The sequence below is a fragment of the Salvelinus alpinus genome, chromosome 10, assembly GCF_045679555.1.
Source record: "Salvelinus alpinus chromosome 10, SLU_Salpinus.1, whole genome shotgun sequence".
Taxonomy (NCBI): Eukaryota; Metazoa; Chordata; class Actinopteri; order Salmoniformes; family Salmonidae; genus Salvelinus; species Salvelinus alpinus.
In genome coordinates, this window is record NC_092095.1 from 23,604,723 (window position 1) to 23,627,017 (window position 22,295).

Here is a 22,295-nt window from a genome sequence, read left to right on the forward strand (position 1 = left end):
TCTGAATGTAAGCCATTTCCTTTTGAACTTTTCAACATTCACTCATAAGAATGCTGTAGCCAACCCCATCCATAGTCACCAGTCTGAACACAGAAAAAACCTAAAAGAAATGAGTCCAGTTGTTTTCCACTTTTCCCTGTGTTCTAGAGACACCCGTTAGTTCCGAAGGTTTGTATGGGACACGCTGTCGGAAAGGAAATGTTTTCTGAAAACTAAAATCCCTTGAGGAAGGTTAGTTGTGTGTAACAGTCTTAATGTTCCTACAAGGTTTTTGCAGCATTGTTGTATTGTCCAACGTGGTAGATGGTTGCTTGGTTGGTGGGTGAGTTGGTTGGTTCTGTCACAGGCAATCCTGTCCAGAAGACAGAAAAAGAGGAATAAACTAAACCCAAAGAAACTGAGAGCTGAAAACATCTGAGGTACCTGCACCTTGTCAGCATTCATAAGTCGGCACCTGAATGCGCTTTTGAGATGTCCATTTAGCTTTTTTTGTCCTTTATTGATAAAAAAAAAACAACAGTATCGAAGAAGTGTGCTGGTAATAGTGATCCGATCGGAAATAAAAAATAATAATTAATAGAAAAATAAATGTCAGGATAAAATAGCAGCTGCATTCATGTTTTTTTCTGAGGCTTTTTCTGAGGCTTAAGAAGAAGATGACGACGGTGGTTTTGTATGCTTGCTTGTCGCTCTGCGTTGGGAGGGTTGGTGGTGGTCGGGTTGAGACTCAGATACTGGACTCTTTGGGTGGCAAGTCCACGTTGGTGACAGAGGTCACCATGGAGACCAGGCAGTCCGAGGTAGGGGGGCTGGTCAGCCGGCGGATCTGCGAGATCCGCTCCTCCACGCAGCCAGCAGAGAGGCGCGCCTCCGCGTCATGGTCCCAGCACTCCTCTATCGTCTCACACATCGACTCCAGGCCCTGGGAGACACATCAGTTAGGACAGGAACTCAGCACTTAGCAAAACCAATCTGTTTATTTAGTGTTATTTAAGTGTTTATTACATGTATTAACATCTTATTCAGTGTTTGTTAGATGTATTAAATGTGTATTAACAGGACGGGGGCGTAGTTATGTCGTTGAACTGAGCGGACATGTTTTTAGTGCTCTCCTGCCAATTTCGGCTAAACTTCTTTTAATCTCTTATTTTAAATCCTCGTCACAAACAGCAATTTTCTTGGACAATGTCAGGCATATCTACATCCATTATGAATTGACTTAAACACAGTCCTCCTAAAACAAGAAGAACATATCACATCGACAACGTGGTCCAGGTTAGACCAGTTAGCCCTGCTAATTCAGCCAGCTCTACTAACCCAGTTAGCCCTGCAAGCTCCTCACACCACGTGTCCGACATGACAACCAACGATGTAGACGACCTAAACCAGAACCAAGGGGTTTTGGAAGCAATCTTTGCCATGAGGGCAGACTTTTTAATCAAACTCGAAGGTGTCCTAACAGGGATTGGTGAGGTTAAACGTGACCATCAAGACTACTTCACGCGCATGGACAAATCAGAGGAACGCATTAGCATGGTGGAAGTTACTGTCGTCCCTTTCAAATCAATGACCGTAAAGTTGGATAAACAGGTCGCGTACCTTACTTCAAAACTAAGCTCACTCGAGAACCACCACAGGAGGTCTAATTTGAGACTGGTTAATCTACCCCAAAAAGTGGAAAAAGGTAACGTAGTTGCAAGAGAGAGAGAGAGATGGCTTACCGAGGCATTGGGGCCGGACAACTTTCCGGACCCCCTGCGCATTGAAAGAGCCCATCGCTTCAGGTTCCTACAGGCCCGAGAAACCACCCCTCTGAGTCCTTATCATTAAGTTTCTCAACTTTGTGATGCAGAAAGCCAGGTCTATGTATGGGCAAGGTGATGTACGGGGACCAAGAGATCATGTTCTTCCCTGACCTATCCGCGGACCTGCACCAAAATAGAAAAGGCTACGATGGGGTGAAACGCCAGCTCAGGTCCCTCAACATTGCCTTTGGAATAGCCTTCCCAGCTAAACTACGTCTGACTTACAATCGACGGTCACACGAGTTTGAATCTCCCTCTCAAGCCAAGGCGTTCATCTGTGGCATACAATGTGAATCTTCTTCCTAGTCATGTTGCCGCTGTGAAGTTTACCACCACTCTGGACTACGGAGAATTAAACCACCTTGGATTATGTCTGTTGGCAAGCTAACTAACATTAGCTAATCTATTAGTTGCTACTGTAGTACTGTAGCTAGCAAAACAGTTAAGTGAATAATATGGCGAGCTAGCCCACTCAGTTTCCTTATATTATTTGTAGACTATGTGATCATCAGTTAGCTCAGTTTGTTCTATATGACAGGCGAGATAGCTGTCCATTGAGCATTGGACGTCATGTTAAGTTTAATTATGTTAATCGCTCTCTTCCATTGGATTACATAAAACACTAAAATGTCAGACAAGATGCTTAGCTCCATGTCAACGGACACATCGGGACCTTATTCATCCTGGACCACAGAGAAGCATCGGGACTACTTTATATGATGACTTAAGTTTCAATCATATCCTTGGACTAAAATTATTGATGATCACGTGCAAGCCTGACATCAACATCATGTGCAAGGGTCTTTTGGTAACGTAGCACATATTCAATGGTATCGCTTTATCTCAAGTGTCCTGTTCATTTCTGATCTTTGATACTTTTTGGGGGTTTATAAACTTACTATGGCATACTACGTTAACGCTATATGTATGGGCCATTTTGCTACTTGGTAGCTACTAGCAGCAGACCCTACGTTGTGGATCATCTACAACTATTTTGGACTGTCCATATTGTAACGTTAGTTAGGGTTCACTAACTAGTGTTACTGTTTTAGGTGGAGCTATTCTTCGCTACTTTTCAAACAAATACTACGTGATATTTCACATATCTTCCTAGATATGCCTTTTTGTGTGATATTTCACACAACATCTTGCAAGATATGCCTTTTTTGTTCATGAGGAGTAATGGCCGAGAGAAGGCAGGAGACACTGTTTTGTTAAGCGTCACATTGGTTAGACCGCTCCCTGTAACGGATCAGTCGTCCGTTGGGTGTCTCGGTTAGGGAGACAAGGGAAGACAAGGGAATGGGGTTCAGTATTTTCCTGTTAGGATATATTTATGTTCTTTCCAACAGATCTTTACATATTTTCCTCACTACAAAATATTAAGGCGGTCCTTGTGGTTACTAAACATATTTTAGATATGCCTTTATGCTATAGCTTTTTCCATGTTTACATCTTTGGTTAAATGACTTCAAATGTAAAACTGAAATGTACTTTGTGGAATGTCCATGGAGTAAACTATCCAAGCTTAAAAGGGTTATTACTAGGTTTAAACAACTTCATTCCTGTATTGTGTTTCTACAAGAAACTCACTTGTTGAAGGATGACCTATTTAAAGTACGCAGGAGGTGGCAAGGGCAGGTAATAGTATTCCGTTTCTTTTCTCATTCTCGTGGTGTTATGTTTTTTAAAATTCTGTTCCGTTTCAAGTGGATAATATTATAACTGATACAGCTTGTAGATACATTTTGATACAGGGAACTCTTTTGAATGATCGTATTAATCTGGTTAATGTTTATGGTCCTAATGATGATAATCCCAAATTCTTTGAGAATGTTTTTCTATTGATAGGACTTTACCAGGAAGGGAGTCTAATGGCAGGGGATTTTAATTGCACTTTTGATCCTCATCTAGATCACTCCTCTTCACACTCGCAGAACTCAGAACCCGAGTAAAAAGGCGTATTCATGTTACTCGTTGACATTTAAATCATATTCTCGTATAAACAACTTTTATGTTTCTTGCTGATTGCTTCCCAATGTAGCAGGAAATGGATATGATGGTATTGTTCGGAGTGACCATTCCCCTGTGTCATTATTCTATAGGGATACAAAACTAGTAAAAGGATCTTCTAGATGACGTTTGCATCCCAGATGGTTACAGGACCAAGACTTTTACCAGTTTCAAATCAGATGGACAGCAAAATCTGAAAATTCGAGAGGGAAGCTCTTTTGGATAACTCAGAAGACGTGAACAAGGAATTATTTGTTCTTAAAGCTCAGTATGAAGAACTTCCCCCCTCAAAGGCCACAAACAGCTTAACGAGGCTGAAGCAGTCCTATGATCAAGGTGGAAAACCTGGTAAATTGCTTGCCTGGTGCATTAAGAAGAAGTTAAATTCAGACAGAGCCATTAATGCAATTCATTATTTACAAGGACAATTATCAATGGAGCCTGTAGAAATAAACCAAACATTTGGTTCCTACTACGACACACTTTACAACTCTGAATCTCCTGAGAACTTAACTAATCAGACATAATTTTGGGATGGTCTTGATTTTCCCTCTATTTCAAAAGACACAAAATTAGATCTGGAAAAAGTAATTGGATGGTGTTGAAATATCTGATGCTATTTCAAATATGAATGGAGGTAAAATGGCAGGTCCAGATGGGCTCCCAATAGATATTTAGAAGATATTTAAGGACAAACTTCTAGGTCCACTTTTGGATATGTATGCTGAATCCTTTCAGCAAGGTTGTTTCACCTTTAATCACTCTTATGCTGAAGCGTGATAAAACCCAGACAAAACGTGAAAGTTAGACCAATTTCTCTTCTGAACTCCGACTCAAAAATGATTGCTAAAGCTTTAGCCAGGAGATTGGATAGAGTGCTCCCATATAATACACAAAGACCAAAATGGCTTCGTGAAAAACCATCAAGGTTTTCACAATGTGAGGAGAGTACTAAACATAGTGCAGTCCCCTGATACTGCCATACTCTACCTTGATGCAGAGAAGGCATTCGATAGAGTTGAGTGGTCTTATTTATTTGAAGTGCTTAAGAGATTTGGGTTTGGGAACTACTTCTGTAAATGGATTAAGATATGATATACAGACCCCACTGCAGAAGTTGACACTAACAACTTGATCTCACAACCTTAAGTTTTTTCAGGGGACGAGACAAGGATGTCCAGCCAGTCCAGGATTATTTCCTTTAGCTTTGAACCCTTTGCAATTGCAGTAAGGTCCCACCCGTCAATTAGTGGAATTATAAAATCGGATTTTGAACATCGAGTGGCCCTGTATGCTGATAATACTCTCTTATTCCTAGCAGATCTAAAGAATTCTCTCTTCTCTCTCCAATTTAATTTATAACTTTGGGCAGTTTTCTGGGTTGAAAGTTAGTAAAACCAAATCTTCTATCCTTTTCCTCAACAAGCAAGAAAGACTGCATCCAGTTGTACAGCATCCTTTGGTGAATAGAGAACAAGGTTTCACTTATCTTGGTATTAAAATCACACCAGAAATAAGCTCCTTGAGTTCAACAAATGATGAACCCATGGTAATGAGTGCAACAGAACCCATCAACAGATGGACATCATTGCCTAGATCTATTATTGGTAGAATAAATATCATTAAGATGAATATCCTGCCCAAATGTTTTATCCATTTCAATAAATTCTTCTGGCTCCTCCACCTTTTTATTTCTCCCAAAGTTCAGAAAGATACTTCCAAATTGTATCTGGAACAACAGAAAACCAAGGTTTAGACTTTCTCTTCTTTATTTGACCTATGACAGAGGGGGGTTGCAACTTCAAACCTACAGTGGTATTACTGGGCTGCAATGTTTTGGTTCTCTAAGAAACCATACTTACCCTGGCTGCAGACTGAAATGCTGTACACAAAAGGCTTAATTTTGGATGGATATTTGTACTCTGCTCCATTTAAGAAGCTAAAGAAGAATACTACTAATCCCTTTTTAACAAACACCATAACTATATGGCACGAAGTACAGAAATATCTGGGCCAATCCCCTGTATTATCCAGTTTTACACCAATTTGGTGCAATGACAATTTTACACCTTAAAGAATGGGCAAGAAAAGGTATTGTTAAAGTAATGGATTTATACAATGAAAAGGGGCTCATGTTTGAAGAACTAAAAGGTAAGATTTAACTTAACACGAAAGCATTTTTTCAAATACTGACAATTGAGAAGCTTTATTCTTTCCAGTCTACAACAATCTGCCCTACAACCTCCTTTGACCACTTTAGAAACGCTCTCTGTTAATATGTGTTATGGGAGAGGTCAGATGACATCATTATATGGGAAAATGGTAGCTACACATAAAGACAACTCTGATAGTAAGAGACTTCAGTGGATACAAGATATGCAGGAAGATATTTCAGCAGAGGACTGGGGTATGATATGCTCTAACGCTCAGATACAGAAACACCTGCCTGAGATTGCTGCAATACAATTGGATAATGACAACATATATCCCACCCACGTTAAGCTCCACAAAATTAACCCTAATACCCCAGACCTGTGTGTTAAATGTAACACGCATTTAGGCACCTTGTTTCATTGCCTGTGGGAATGTGCTGAGATACAAATGTTTGAGCTCAGTACTGCACTATATCTCTAAGGTTACCTCTACCCCAATACCATTAAGCTCTCAACTTTGCATCCTAAATCTTTACAGAGGGAATATCTCTTTACATAGGAGAGAGAAGAAAATGGTTGAACTCTGTCTATTACAAGCTAGATGTTCAATTTCTCTCCACTATGTCAGTTCCCCATCACTTGGTCATAATAATTAACGTCAAGCCTAGCTCTTACAAAATGTACTTATATAGTAAAAAAGAAAGCACCAGAGTTTTTGCAAACCAGTGATATTGTAGAAGCATTGAATTATAAACCTGTATATTCTTTATTTTTTAGGTGAATATTGGCTATAGTCTAAGCGCATTCTGCGACTACATATTATACTTATGCATTTTTATTTTTGGAAATGTGATGACTTCATTTTTTTTTATTTGTCTGAATGTTTGGTGGTTATGTTTTTGTCTCTTTGGGTTGGGGGGGTGTGTGTGAAAAAAAGGCAACATGTTTACGCACTCAAGTCATGCCTGGGTGACATATTGTGGGAAATGTGAATCAAACTGTACTGCTTTAAGTACTGTACATCCCAGTATTGACCCACTGCTCTCTGCGTTGGAGACAGAGCTGGCATACTCACAGCGTGTTTGAGCCAGCAGTCCTTGAAGACCGGTCTCATCTTTTTGTGGACCACCACCTCCTGTAAGTCCTCCAGGGACGGGTGCTGGCCGATCTCCTCCTCAAACGGCAGCATGTACTCATCCACTGGGCCTGACCAATCAACACAACAGCAACGTGTCTTAGCACGGAACGCCTTATAGGCTATGCTACATCGTTACCCATAAGCTATGCGTTCTCATTTGTCTATTACACAGCATTAAAAGGTCTCATCCTGATTCCAATGTGGTATGGTTGCTGATAAATCGCAGAGTAGGATCCTGTGTGTGTGTTTGCGTGTATATGACTCACCGTCGGCCGCCTTGCAGCGCGACACCAGCTCCCACAGCACCAGGCCCATGGCGTACATGTCTATCCTGAGAAAGGCGTCCCGCTGGAAGTTGATGGCACCTTCCAGGACCTCCGGCGCCATGTAGCGCCTGGTACCCACCTGGACGACAGAGATAGACGGACAAGATACTGTCAGACTAGGTCCACTACGCACACAAACAAACAAGTGGACGTACACACACACACTTCCTTGTCGTGTGAGTATGTGGAGCTAACTTTAAAACAGTGTCTCCATGATGTTCCTTGTTCATAGTTAGTATGATACATTTTCACAGCTTAAATGGCTCCCTAATTCATGTACACTAGTCAAAAGCAGCTAACCCTTGGGACGCAACCAGACTGATGGTAGCCCACTCACCTGGCCGTGAGTGTCCCCTGGGGGCTTGCCCGGCTCGAACCGCACCGCCAGCCCAAAGTCCCCGATGATGGCCGTCAGGTCCGTCCGCAGCATCACGTTCTTACTCTTGAAGTCCCTGGAGGGGAGAAGGAAGAGAGGACGGGGGTTCATCGACAGTTTTCTTTTTTACCCAATCAATTAACATCGGTGATTGGCCTGAGAGTTTCCCCCCCTGACTTGGGATCAGTTTGCCCTTTGTCAAGCCTGAACTTATCCTGAACTACACACAAATAAAGCCCACCGAGAACGGTCCCGTCTAGACTTATGGCCCGGTTTGATTATAACTGAATTGAAGTGTATTCTCAATGGAATAAACTGTAAACAATTTTGATGTCCTGCAGAAAAATAAAATTGCAGTCCAGAGATTTGAGTGCAATAATAATAATAACAACAGACTCCCTCAGGGTTAGATGCCTCCAGATTGCAGAATGAAGACACAGGGGACCGCAGACAGAACAAAGATTCAGCATAAACATCAATACGCTATAGGATTAACCTCAACTTTACTTAGCCAGATAGGTCATTGAGAAAACAAAAAGCTGCTTGAACCAGGCCAAGTCTAATGTTTCTCTCTCTCTTTTACACACACAGATTTTTGAGTTCGGTTCGGTTTCGTTTTGATTCTTTAAAAAAGAAATCAAGTTTTCGATTTCAATTATTTGTTTAACATTAAATGCACAATGCATTGTGGGTTGAATGCTGTAACACAGAATAAAACAATTAATGGAAGTCCCAAGATGGTAGTGACTGCTCATCCCTTATTAACCATAATTTATTCACATTACTTTAATAAAATATTTCAGTTTTGTATATTACATTTGTTTTACTTGACTATTTCATTCCAAGTCATCTCATCTCTATAGAGCTGCTGCCTATGCCGTCTGACAAAATACCCATTTTGTAGTTCTTCAACATGATTAAGGCATACTTTTTTTATGACAGCGGAATACCAACTATCAATCACTTGGATCATGTATTTTCAGATAGAGATGCCTCGAAGCAACAGCTGCTCTCTATATCCCCTCATAATCTTGCATTCTCCAGCAGCAGTCGTAAAAGAAACAGACCGGACAAGTATATGCGCAATGGATTATGGTCATTGTAGTTAATTATCACAATTTATGTGTTAAACTTCGTAGAATATTGGCCTGTTGGAAACTACAACTCCCTTCTACATCGCACAGTTCAGGCTGGATCTAATTTATCTCTAGAGAAACTGTGCAATGTCTGTATTGAGCTCACAGAAAAGTATCAAAAGAAATCAAATTCAAATAATTGAGCCGACGTCGCTCAAGTAGTTAATTTTTTAAAATAAATAATCAACATTTCTGTTAATCGCTCAGCTCCAAAACACACACCTAAGTGCTGAACTCGTGTGCCTTACCTGTGAGCAATGGCCGGTTTGGGTCCCTCTCCTTTGTAGCGAGGCACGTCTTCGTGCAGGTAGGCCAGCCCGCAGGCCATGGTCTCAGCGATGTGGCACTGCTCAGTCCAGCTGATTGCATTTCCTTTCAGATAGTCCGTCAGGGAGCCCTGGAGCATAGACAGAGAGACACACACGCCGCGCGCATACACAGAAAAAGAGAAAGAGTGAGAAAGTGGCGCTGTTAACAACTAGCTACAGTAAGACATCCCCAGAGCACACTAAATAGCTTGTCAATGATTGAACTGGGAAAAATACAAGTGTACTCGACTGCAGAGACAGGGTTCACATCGTTTATTGTCCGAGAAATGCCAGCCAACCCACTGTGGTCAGTCAAATTGAGTGTTATTAAATTGTAGCAAACAACTTTCACGCTACTGAAAATTAAACAGCGAGGAAAATTAAAAGGCAATAGCTCTCGGAGCAACAAAACGCAGCTTCCTCCGTGCCAATAAATAAATAGTGGATCTCTGTAGCAAGCCTGATACGAAAGCCTAGAGAACATTGCTAAAGCTCAGTGGCGGGACCTTGTGAAGGCTAACTGATATAAACGTATGTCCCAGACCTACAGCTGGTTTAATACTTCTTATACCCCAAACCTAACCTCCCCACACCTCCTAACATCTCTCCCTCCACCCCAGTCTCGCTCCTCACCCTCTCGTGGAACTCAGAGATGAGCCACAGCTCCATCTCCAGGTTGGTCCCGCGCTTCTCGGCGGCGATGTAGCGCAGCAGGTTCACGTGCTTCATCCCCGGTGTTAGGAACACGTCCCGCTCGTTCGTCCACGACTGTTTATCCTGTTGGAGGACACACAAACAAAGAGGTGTTGTTACACCAAGGCTTCAGAGGACACAGACAGTTGAATCAACCTTTCAGCAACTTACCTGAATGGGGAAGACCTTGACAGCCACGTATTCGTTCATCATCTGGGCCTTCCACACACAGCCGAAGCGCCCCCTGGCCTTAATCTCCAGCAACTGCAGGGGTTTGAGACCCACCAGGGGGGAGGGAGGGAGAACTAGGCCAGGATCCTGGTAGATCAAGAGGTCAGAGGTCAGTACAGGTAAACACTGGGTCATTATATTCAACAAGGTTATGAGGATTGATTGCCACTCACAACATACTTACAACTTATATAATAACTGGATCTTTTATATCAATGTAAAATATGAATTATAATACTCCGTTTCAAAACAGTTAAAAAGAAAAACAGATAAGCCTTTATGCACAATGGCTTGTGTAAAGTAGATGTACAGATACTGACAACTGACAGTAGTAAACTAACAATGGTCCTATAGGTGGGACCTATATCACGCCAGTGGCACCCGACTACCTCTAGATGGAGCCAGTCGTTAACAGAGGTCCTGTGTGGCCTACTTTGCAGCTTTGGTGCTACTAACAAGATGGCCTCCGAAAAACAAGGGATGAAAACGGCAAGAGCGAGAGAATACAGGAGTGAGAAACCACAAACTGGAAAGAGGTAGCACCACAGAAGATAAGCAAACAGCTCTACAGACAAAGAGAGTCAACAATACTGACAGACAGGAGGACCACAGTAAGTAGTAACTTTACTTTGATTTTAATCCTCAATTATTTGTTTTCTGTGTGTATTGTTCCACTCAGCTGAGGGAAGTCTACATGCACTTTAAACATGTCAAATAAATTCAGTCATTCAAAGATGAAAACAGAAGAGTGATGGGAAGCAAAAGTGAAAGATACGTAGCTAGGGAGGGGAATTGGCCGACCTCATTGATGTCCACATGGCCATAGGGCGGCTTGCGGTGGCGGTACATCCAGAAGGCCAGCAGCAGGGCCATGGAGAGCATGGTGATGGGCAGCAGTGAGTAGACCAGCACATTGAGTAGTGTGGGCATGGGGGGAGGCGACTTGATCACTGGCGGTAGAGAGAGGGACAGAACACAGTGTTACCCAGCGGCCATCGAGGAGCAAGGGGGGGGGGAGAAAAAGAGAGAGAAAAGATGGGAGGGAGGGAGGGGTGAGAGCAGAGAACGGGAGAGGGGGGGGAAAACAATGAGGGAGGGTAGAAAGAGGAGAGGAGGGAAGGATAGGGAGAGAGAGGTAGATTGAGGGAGGGTAGAAAGAGGAGAGGAGGGAAGGATAGGGAGAGAGAGGTAGATTGAGGGAGGGTAGAAAGAGGAGAGGGAAGGATAGGGAGAGAGAGGTAGATTGAGGGAGGGTAGAAAGAGGAGAGGGGAAACTGGCAGAGATATAGGAATAGTTAGGCACACACTATAGTTTTTTCCACCCTTCTAAGCCAAGCTTTGGCTTTAACACACACAAATACGTTTGCTGCCTGTCTGGATGTCTGTGTGCTCAAGAAAATCTGGAGAGGAAAGGGAGCTGTAAAATATAAGAGGTGCTATTCTCCTGGGCAGAATTGCCCCTAACTTTTGGAGCTTCAGTCTGCAAACAGGCGGTGTAATTCAATACTCGTGTGGCCTCTTGCACATTTCTGTCCATAGTGTTTAAGATCCTACAATACCCCACTGTGAGGACCTTTCGGGGAACAAAGTCAATACTTAACCCTGGGTGAGGCCCGTGGAGCTTCCAACTCGGTTTAAAGCTGGTATAGGTCTTACACGGATGTCAAATATAATATCAACTTACTGGGTTTCACATCACACCAGGCAGGGTTAGAATACCAAGTTAACATACCAAGATGTCACAGCAAAGCAGGTGATATTGGCTCGAGAAACAAATGGAGCGAGCAGTGATTGGGAAAATCAAATATTCCAAAATGACGACAAGCTAATTCAGATATGGGTCAATTTAACATCTACATTTGACTACCCCTTGACATCTGACCCCAGACAGAGAAGTACAGGAGTGATCAGGGGTGCGTTCCAGAAACACAAATTCTACTCAGGTCTGCAAAAGACTATCAGATCTTAACAATGCCTTGAGGTGTTTTAACGTCTCAGGAACCCAATCATATATGGATCTTCTGATCTGCACAGGCCGGAGCAGAATTTGTGTAGAACATTGCAATCGAGGTGTAGCCATAGAAATGTAATTAGTAGCACAGACTTTTCCTTTCGTGCTCTGTGACGGTTGGACCTGCGGCCCCATCTACTTTCTATGGGTGTAAAACAAAGAGGTAGAGTCCTACAGGTTCACTTACTTGGTCCGTTGACATCAGGCAGGTGAGTGAACCTCTCGTTGCAGAAGTTCCCCTCGCAGCAACAGAAGAACACCTGAGGATTCTCCTCTGTCGCCACACACTCTTGCCTGAGAGAAAGAACGGGAGATTACATTTAATTGACCGTCAAAGGGGAAATGTTTTGGTCTAGGGTAGCGCCTCCGCTTTCTATTGACTTCAGTAGTTCAGAGGGAATGTGGTTATACCCTATGACGGGTCGTGTTCAGAACACCATGAAAAGCAGTGAAACAGGAAGGTTCTACCTGAAACTGTCCAATAAGAAACTGTTCTTAGATTTTCCATTGCCAGACGTTTTAAAAAGCTTGGCTACAGTGTGCCCTACTGAACATGACACCAGAGACAGAACTAGAGCCTATATGACCTGCTCAGACACCTAACTAACCCTTAGCTAACCACCCCCCTCCGTTCCCTTCCCTCGCCATGCAACGCTCACACTATTGGCCTTGGTCTCTGATGCGGGGCCCACAGCGAAACGACTTATTGACCTCTGTGGAGGACAGGACTGGAAGGAGGGAGAGGACTGGCGGTGTCGCCATGATTCTGCTGGCGCCAGGCACATCGGCAGCGTCGGGCCATGTCAGCAATGTGGCGGCCTGGCGGGATATTGGGCAGTGTCCTCTCTCCTCAGAGAGCCAGAGCCAATGGCGAGGCCAGCCAGTCGCCCCTGACAACACTGAAAGGAGGCCAGGATTAAGGGCTGCTTAGCCTTGTGAGAGTCTCCTCAAGCTGTCCCGATATGAACTCAAACTCCCACAAGAAACATGCTTGTAATCGTGATGGAATTTTAAGATTGACATTTGAAGACATCATTGTATGTCTAGAGAAGCAGGATCACACTGAGATAACTGTGGCCTCCAGGATCAACTTAAATGCTTTACCATTTCAATGCGTTTATATCAATACATTCGAGGAACCTGGATCTTCGATCCCGCAGGGTATTATGTACACAATTAATTCAGAGCAGGTCGGACCACCTCACTGGTGCCGGCAAAGTAACATCCCTTTACCTAAGTCTAATCTACAACAGTCGTGAGCGTTTAAAAAAAGCTTTCAGACTTAAGCCCGTCACTCAACACACTTCAGTGTTCGGTATTTCAAACATGCACCGGAGACCCTACTCGTCTGCTATTTTAACAAGTGGTGACCTCTAGTTTTAAGCAACCTCGGATTGCTGCCGTTGCGTTTCAAGATCAGTCATTGTTGCTGGCCCACTTTCACATGATGAGGGATCGGGGATTCGTTTCATAGATAGCGTCCCACTATAATAAAGGCTAACACAGCTTTAGAATTGAGCTTTTAGAAAAAGGTCTGGTTAAATACCTCAAAACAAAAGCTCTTAATGCATTGGTACCTTGGCTGTTTTCATTCAACACTACAAAACGTTTTTCAGCTATTATACAAATATCCTGCCGAAACATTTTAGAGTTGATCATTCAAACCGTGTACACATCCACACAACATTTGTCTCGCTCTGTAAACAATGCAGTGGATTGGTCCTAGTCAAAACTTAAGGCACTTTGCTCCTCTCTAATGTGTATCTGGGGAGAAGTGACTGTATTCAAGCTTCTTATCCGGATCCATTTATTCAATGATTTCTCTTGGTCTCGGGAGCAAGGCCGGAAATAGATTGCAATGGCAGCAGGCAAGTGGTAGAAAAATCTAACGCACCACTCCGCCTGACTTCTCCCGAGACGTTATCGAGCACCTACGGGACCCGCCAGGCGCGGGATAATTGAATATTCCAGTTTGACGGAGAGACATTTAATATAGAGTCCAATAAAGCTTCCGATAAATGAAATGAAAACAAAAAAATGACGGTAATGCGAGCAAACGTCAGAGACAACCTTGTGTGAGTTTGCACACACATGCCAACTGTGAAGTCAATGCAGGAATGTGTGAGTGACAATTCCAACTGTGTTTTAATGTTTTATATATGGTGATATCTGATGTTTAGATTAATAGTCATTATCATACTCTAACATTTGTTGAGCCTTTGATCACACTGGGAAAATGAAAACATTTGATACCAACCATAGAGGACACAGATTCTACCTCAGCTCCACACCAGGGCCTGTTTTGATTAAGCGTCTCAGAGTAGGACTGCTGATATAAGATCAGTTGCCACCTTTAGAACTTAATGAATACTGTTATATGGGCAGGGGGGACCTGATGCTAGATCAGCACTCCCATCCCGAGAAACTCTTTGTGAATACAAGGACCCCTAATATTTTAGGCGGAGGAAAGCAGTGTTTACCGAATGTACAATACAGATTTATTAAATAGTTGATAGGCACAATGGTAGGAGATTCTACCTGTCATAACAGTTGAAGTCATCCAGCCAGCAGCCCTTCTTCACCAGCTCTATGGTACCCGAGTTGTTTCGCCATGAGGCGTAGCAGTGCGACCGCTTGTCCTTCTCACCCTCGCAGCGCTCTACCCCACTCTGGTTGGTCTTCTCGATCTCATAGTTGATGTTATAGAACAAGCACTCCTGTGTGTCCACCTCTCCATGGCTTGGTCCTGTCACAGAGACAGAAAGACGAGGTGCGTTAGTTTGGTCAAGTATCATAGTGGCACTGTTAACCCAGGTTAAACACACCCTGTAACTAACTGATGGTTAAACACACCCTGTAACTAACTGATGGTTAAACACACCCTATAACTAACAGATGGTTAAACACACCCTGTAACTAACAGATGGTTAAACACACCCTGTAACTAACAGATGGTTAAACACACCCTGTAACTAACAGATGGTTAAACACACCCTATAACTAACAGATGGTTAAACACACCCTATAACTAACAGATGGTTAAACACACCCTATAACTAACAGATGGTTAAACACACCCTATAACTAACAGATGGTTAAACACACCCTATAACTAACAGATGGTTAAACACACCCTATAACTAACAGATGGTTAAACACACCCTATAACTAACAGATGGTTAAACACACCCTGTAACAAACAGATGGTTAAACACACCCTGTAACAGATGGTTAAACACACCCTGTAACAGATGGTTAAACACACCCTGTAACTGATGGTTAAACACCCCCTGTAACTGATGGTTAAACACCCCCTGTAACTGATGGTTAAACACCCCCTGTAACTGATGGTTAAACACCCCCTGTAACTGATGGTTAAACACCCCCTGTAACTGATGGTTAAACACCCCCTGTAACTGATGGTTAAACACCCCCTGTAACTGATGGTTAAACACCCCCTGTAACTGATGGTTAAACACCCCCTGTAACTGATGGTTAAACACCCCCTGTAACTGATGGTTAAACACCCCCTGTAACTGATGGTTAAACACACCCTGTAACTGATGGTTAAACACACCCTGTAACTGATGGTTAAACACACCCTGTAACTGATGGTTAAACACACCCTGTAACTGATGGTTAAACACACCCTGTAACTGATGGTTAAACACACCCTGTAACTGATGGTTAAACACACCCTGTAACTGATGGTTAAACACACCCTGTAACAGATGGTTAAACACACCCTGTAACAGATGGTTAAACACACCCTGTAACAGATGGTTAAACACACCCTGTAACAGATGGTTAAACACACCCTGTAACTGATGGTTAAACACACCCTGTAACTGATGGTTAAACACACCCTGTAACTGATGGTTAAACACACCCTGTAACTGATGGTTAAACACACCCTGTAACTGATGGTTAAACACACCCTGTAACTGATGGTTAAACACACCCTGTAACTGATGGTTAAACACACCCTGTAACTGATGGTTAAACACACCCTGTAACTGATGGTTAAACACACCCTGTAACTGATGGTTAAACACACCCTGTAACTGATGGTTAAACACACCCTGTAACTGATGGTTAAACACACCCTGTAACTGATGGTTAAACACACCCTGTAACTGATGGTTAAACACACCCTGTAACTGATGGTTAAACACACCCTGTAACTGATGGTTAAACACACCCTGTAACTGATGGTTAAACACACCCTGTAACTGATGGTTAAACACACCCTGTAACTGATGGTTAAACACACCCTGTAACTGATGGTTAAACACACCCTGTAACTGATGGTTAAACACACCCTGTAACTGATGGTTAAACACACCCTGTAACTGATGGTTAAACACACCCTGTAACTGATGGTTAAACACACCCTGTAACTGATGGTTAAACACACCCTGTAACTGATGGTTAAACACACCCTGTAACTGATGGTTAAACACACCCTGTAACTGATGGTTAAACACACCCTGTAACTGATGGTTAAACACACCCTGTAACTGATGGTTAAACACACCCTGTAACTGATGGTTAAATACACCCTGTAACTAACTGATGGTTAAATACACCCTGTAACTAACTGATGGTTAAACACACCCTGTAACTAACTGATGGTTAAACACACCCTGTAACTAACTGATGGTTAAACACACCCTGTAACTAACTGATGGTTAAACACACCCTGTAACTAACTGATGGTTAAACACACCCTGTAACTAACTGATGGTTAAATACACCCTGTAACTGATGGTTAAATACACCCTGTAACTAACTGATGGTTAAATACACCCTGTAACTGATGGTTAAATACACCCTGTAACTAACTGATGGTTAAATACACCCTGTAACTGATGGTTAAACACACCCTGTAACTGATGGTTAAATACACCCTGTAACTGATGGTTAAACACACCCTGTAACTGATGGTTAAACACACCCTGTAACTGATGGTTAAACACACCCTGTAACTGATGGTTAAACACACCCTGTAACTGATGGTTAAACACACCCTGTAACTGATGGTTAAACACACCCTGTAACTGATGGTTAAACACACCCTGTAACTGATGGTTAAACACACCCTGTAACTGATGGTTAAACACACCCTGTAACTAACTGATGGTTAAACACACCCTGTAACTAACTGATGGTGATGGTTAAACACACCCTGTAACTGATGGTTAAATACACCCTGTAACTAACTGATGGTTAAACACACCCTGTAACTAACAGATGGTTAAACACACCCTGTAACAGATGGTTAAACACACCCTGTAACAGATGGTTAAACACACCCTGTAACTGATGGTTAAACACACCCTGTAACTGATGGTTAAACACACCCTGTAACTGATGGTTAAACACACCCTGTAACTGATGGTTAAACACACCCTGTAACTGATGGTTAAACACACCCTGTAACTGATGGTTAAATACACCCTGTAACTAACTGATGGTTAAATACACCCTGTAACTAACTGATGGTTAAATACACCCTGTAACTAACTGATGGTTAAATACACCCTGTAACTAACTGATGGTTAAATACACCCTGTAACTAACTGATGGTTAAATACACCCTGTAACTAACTGATGGTTAAATACACCCTGTAACTAACTGATGGTTAAATACACCCTGTAACTAACTGATGGTTAAACACACCCTGTAACTAACTGATGGTTAAATACACCCTGTAACTAACTGATGGTTAAACACACCCTGTAACTAACTGATGGTTAAACACACCCTGTAACTGATGGTTAAACACACCCTGTAACTGATGGTTAAATACACCCTGTAACTAACTGATGGTTAAATACACCCTGTAACTAACTGATGGTTAAACACACCCTGTAACTAACTGATGGTTAAACACACCCTGTAACTAACTGATGGTTAAATACACCCTGTAACTAACTGATGGTTAAATACACCCTGTAACTAACTGATGGTTAAACACACCCTGTAACTGATGGTTAAATACACCCTGTAACTAACTGATGGTTAAACACACCCTGTAACTAACTGATGGTTAAACACACCCTGTAACTAACTGATGGTTAAACACACCCTGTAACTGATGGTTAAACACACCCTGTAACTGATGGTTAAATACACCCTGTAACTGATGGTTAAATACACCCTGTAACTGATGGTTAAATACACCCTGTAACTGATGGTTAAATACACCCTGTAACTGATGGTTAAATACACCCTGTAACAGGGGTAGGCCACTAGATTCAGCCGCGGGCTTATTTTTGTCGGAGAGGATGGTGGGGGGGGCATACTATAATTATAATAATTTGTACACTGCAAATTGACAACTAAACCCAAAAATAAATCGAATTTGAAAATAATAATTTCATACTTTGATACACAACTCACTTTTGGCTGAATTCCTGGTTATTTTACAGTCCTTTTTTATACCAAAACACATTGCTGTGTTTGGTACAACCTTTTCCGAAGTTCCACATCCAGACATAAACAATCAAAAAGATGCTCTCCCTTTAAATACAACCAAATATGCAAGTCAGGATTCAGATATTATACAAATATCAGGACCCTTCAAAAATCACAGATGACCTGTAAAACCACTCAACCACTGTGTGTCAATGGGTTTTTGTTAAAAGAAAAGTTTGCTACTGAAGCACTCCAACCGAGGCAAGGGATTCTCCGGTATCACGTAGTGTGGTACAGTAGCGGTGATTTCTGTGGCGGTGGTGGGCGTGTTTGATGAGGACATGGCTCCCGGCACGGCGCCACAAATAGAAGCACCGGAGCCACCACCACCCTGCGGCGCAGAGAAACTTGTCTCAATTTCCTCTTTTGTTAAAACAGCACTCGAGACGTTACTCACGCCTTATTTTCATAACGGGGCAGAGGGTTGACATTTTCTGATCATGAAAGCGGAGTACGTGCCGAAAGAGGTAACGAGAGAAGTAGAGTAGTTTAGGGGAGAGAGGAAAAGAGAGTGAGAGTACACAGTAGGCTGCAACAGACTGAAGGCAAGTGCAGCGTTTGCCAGCACACAAAGCAGCATCAACGCGCCTCAGAGAAGAGGGAGGGTTTCATCATCATCATCTAAAGCCACGACTGATCATCAAAGAGCGTGGCCGGGGGAAGTGAAGGGACAGACCTTTGACCTCTGATATTCTCTGCTACCCAGAAAGTGAGGTCATTCAGATACCCTCGTCGGTACAGAAACACAGAGCTGCATTTTTCTTTGACAAAGAAACACCAGGAGAAAAGGGTCCATAATCAGGGGATATCTTTACATTATGTTTTTGATATTGTACAGGATGATTTTATGCATTTGAGTTTTTACCACATGCTCAATAATTTGACAAATATGAAATCCCTAGTTTTCTTGCATGCACTAATCATTTTTGGATTCCCTCCGGATATATTGAATCATTAGTATGTGGACATCTTATTTTCTCTATATAATGACAAATACTGACACTAAGCCTACAAGGTATAGTTTCTCAGCACATACAATGCATATGCACTTGACTGAGGTCCATATCAGGATCTTGATATGCATGTTAGAATATTCTACAAATATGTAAGCGGGTGCATGCGCATCAGGTGCGTATCTCACCCAAGATATATCCCTGCATGTAGAAACTGTCCCATTATAGAGCATATCCTAGCGCCGTATATAAAATGAAGGACATGAGTATCTGGAACATCCTTATATCCTTACTCCTTAGATCTAACAAAAGGCCAGATATCCAGACATATAAATTGAAGATACACCCTGATATTGGCCATTTACACCCAGTGAAAACTGAGCCGTTTTTCATTGATAGAAGAAACTTGCTGAAAGAAGAACACATTAAAAACCTGTTGCAAACCAAATGAGCTTGAGTGGTAAAAGCGACCTTTTTCAGCACCCAAAAGCCATTTTACCAACCTTTTGAGACCATTGTTGACAAATCTTCACTCAGCTCAAATGTTTAACAGCCAGTGGCATTAGCAGCCCATAGCAACAATTTGGGATGTGCATGAGTAATCGAGGACTCAAACAGACATCAAAGCTTGATCTTTAACCAGCAATCATATTTTTTTCACCAAATACTGTAAAACTATTTGGTGGATTGTGCTTTGAGGCTGCCTGAACGGGCAAGTGAAATTGTCTTGAAAACAACATTCCATTTGCTTGGACTCTAGTTTTCCGTTTGTACATGTGCATTTGAGGGGCACAACAAAAAAGAAACCAAGCATCACAGTTCTTCTCCCTAAATTCCCCTTTCCCCGTCTCGCATTCACGTCACTGTGTTCCGACCGTTTCCTCCACACACACACACGCTTGTGCTGATTGCGCACACAAGCTACCGTTAGGCCTACAAAAATAAATGCCTATAAAAACGTATCCGATGGGATACACAAGCTACATTCCTTGCCAAATGACGACAGTTTTATCACAAATTCAAAATGTACTGGTTGACTGAAGTAAGGAAATATGTGTTACAACAATGAGCTGCAGTTTTGGATTCATTGCGTCCGTTCTATTTTCCGCTGAAGCTACTTTGCGAACGGCTAGTGTCTTTTAGAATTGGTTAGCCTAGGCTATAACCCCCCTAAACATAGACATGCAAAAACATTAGTTTGCTAAAGACAAAGAGCGTATTTTCATCAGAATCATTAAGCCTAGGCCTACTCACCAAACAGATGTCATGGTCGTAATTAATCCCCATGCAGTATTCAATGTGGAATTGTTCATCAATTTAGAAAATTCCCAGAATCAAATATCTGTATAATCGAAAAGACAGAGACTATGGTTTGTGACCCAGATTTATTTTTCTTTCAACTCGCCAAATTGAACCCCAATTCAAAAGGTCACTGAGAATAACAGTTCCAGGCAGGAGATGCTCATCACTTCTCACTGGTAACTTCTTTCATTTGGAAAACTATTCTGTTCCATTTTATTCTGTTATATTACTTATTTTAAACTATAAAATAGGTGTATCTTGACTGTGATAAGGGCTCAGAAAATGAGAGCGTCTTGTCTGCTAAATTAATAAAACAAGGCTATGCTATTGCACAGCCATAGGCTTCAACAAGCAAATGCCACTGCTGAGGTTACTGCCAAATATATTTATAACTAACCCATGATAGTTCATCTGTGTCGTTTACAGTGGGAGAAAATGAAGCATAGTGGACAGAACAAGCAAGGTGGGTAAAGCCAAGCATGAGCTCACAAGATCCTATTGGTGTGTTGTAGCATGTATTTGCATATTTCCATTTGGGAATCAATTTGTCCTTGCACTCGATCTAAACAGAATTTTTTTAAACTCTGGCAAAGCGTCTGTGTTCGTAACAGATTTTAGTTTTGGGAAACAGAAAAATGTATTGAGATAAGATCTCAATGAGAAAATTAGCAGAATGTCGGCGCAGTGTCAACTAGGTCCATCCTCTCCCACTACCCGCAACTAGACTTATTTGGTGGTGAGAAAACATTCTAAAAGGATGCTTCAGCTTTGTTGCCCTTGTGATGTGTCTGGGTTACCCTTTCTGTCTGTGTTGCTACCTTTTTGAAGATTATATTCTATCATGGTTATACAACCAGTTGGATTTTACGGTTTCAATAAATGTATCTTAAACGGCACTTGCTTTTTTATTGACTGAATATATGGCAATTTTACAATTAGGAATTGTTATCTGTACTAGTTATGATACATTTGGCACTGTTGCGACCTGTTGGCATATATACTGAACAAAATATACAGGCAACATGTAAAGTGGTCCCATGTTTCATGAGCTGAAATAAAAGATCACTGAAATGTTCCATATGCACAAAAAGTTAATTTCTCTCATATTTTGTGCACAAATTGTTACATCCCTATTTCTCCTTTGCCAAGATAATCCATCCACCTGACACGTGTGGCATATCAAGAAGCTGATTAAACATCATGATCATTACACAGGTGCACCTTGTGCTGGGGGGACAATAAAAGGACACTAAAATGTGCAGTTGTGTCACACAGCACCACAGATGTCTCAAGTTGAGGGAGAGTGCAATTGCAGGAATGTCCACCAGAGCCGTTGCCAGAGAATTGAATGTTCATTTCTCTACCATAA

At 42.1% G+C, this 22,295-nt stretch overlaps 1 protein-coding gene across 1 annotated transcript in view; it reads right to left on the minus strand.

Moving 5' to 3' along the window:
- Positions 1-597: 597 nt before the first annotated feature.
- LOC139531744 (activin receptor type-2B-like) overlaps positions 598-22,295 on the minus strand; it is a 63,806-nt gene continuing 42,108 nt past the window's right edge. Inside the window, exons 2-11 of the mRNA XM_071328507.1 lie at positions 14,729-14,936; positions 12,378-12,484; positions 10,981-11,129; positions 10,120-10,266; positions 9,889-10,032; positions 9,196-9,344; positions 7,773-7,887; positions 7,376-7,514; positions 7,047-7,177; positions 598-922 (exon numbers count right to left, since the gene is read on the minus strand). Of these exons, the coding sequence (XP_071184608.1) occupies positions 728-922; positions 7,047-7,177; positions 7,376-7,514; positions 7,773-7,887; positions 9,196-9,344; positions 9,889-10,032; positions 10,120-10,266; positions 10,981-11,129; positions 12,378-12,484; positions 14,729-14,936 (1,484 nt within the window). The 3' untranslated portion in view covers positions 598-727. The remainder of the gene's footprint in view (positions 923-7,046; positions 7,178-7,375; positions 7,515-7,772; positions 7,888-9,195; positions 9,345-9,888; positions 10,033-10,119; positions 10,267-10,980; positions 11,130-12,377; positions 12,485-14,728; positions 14,937-22,295) is intronic.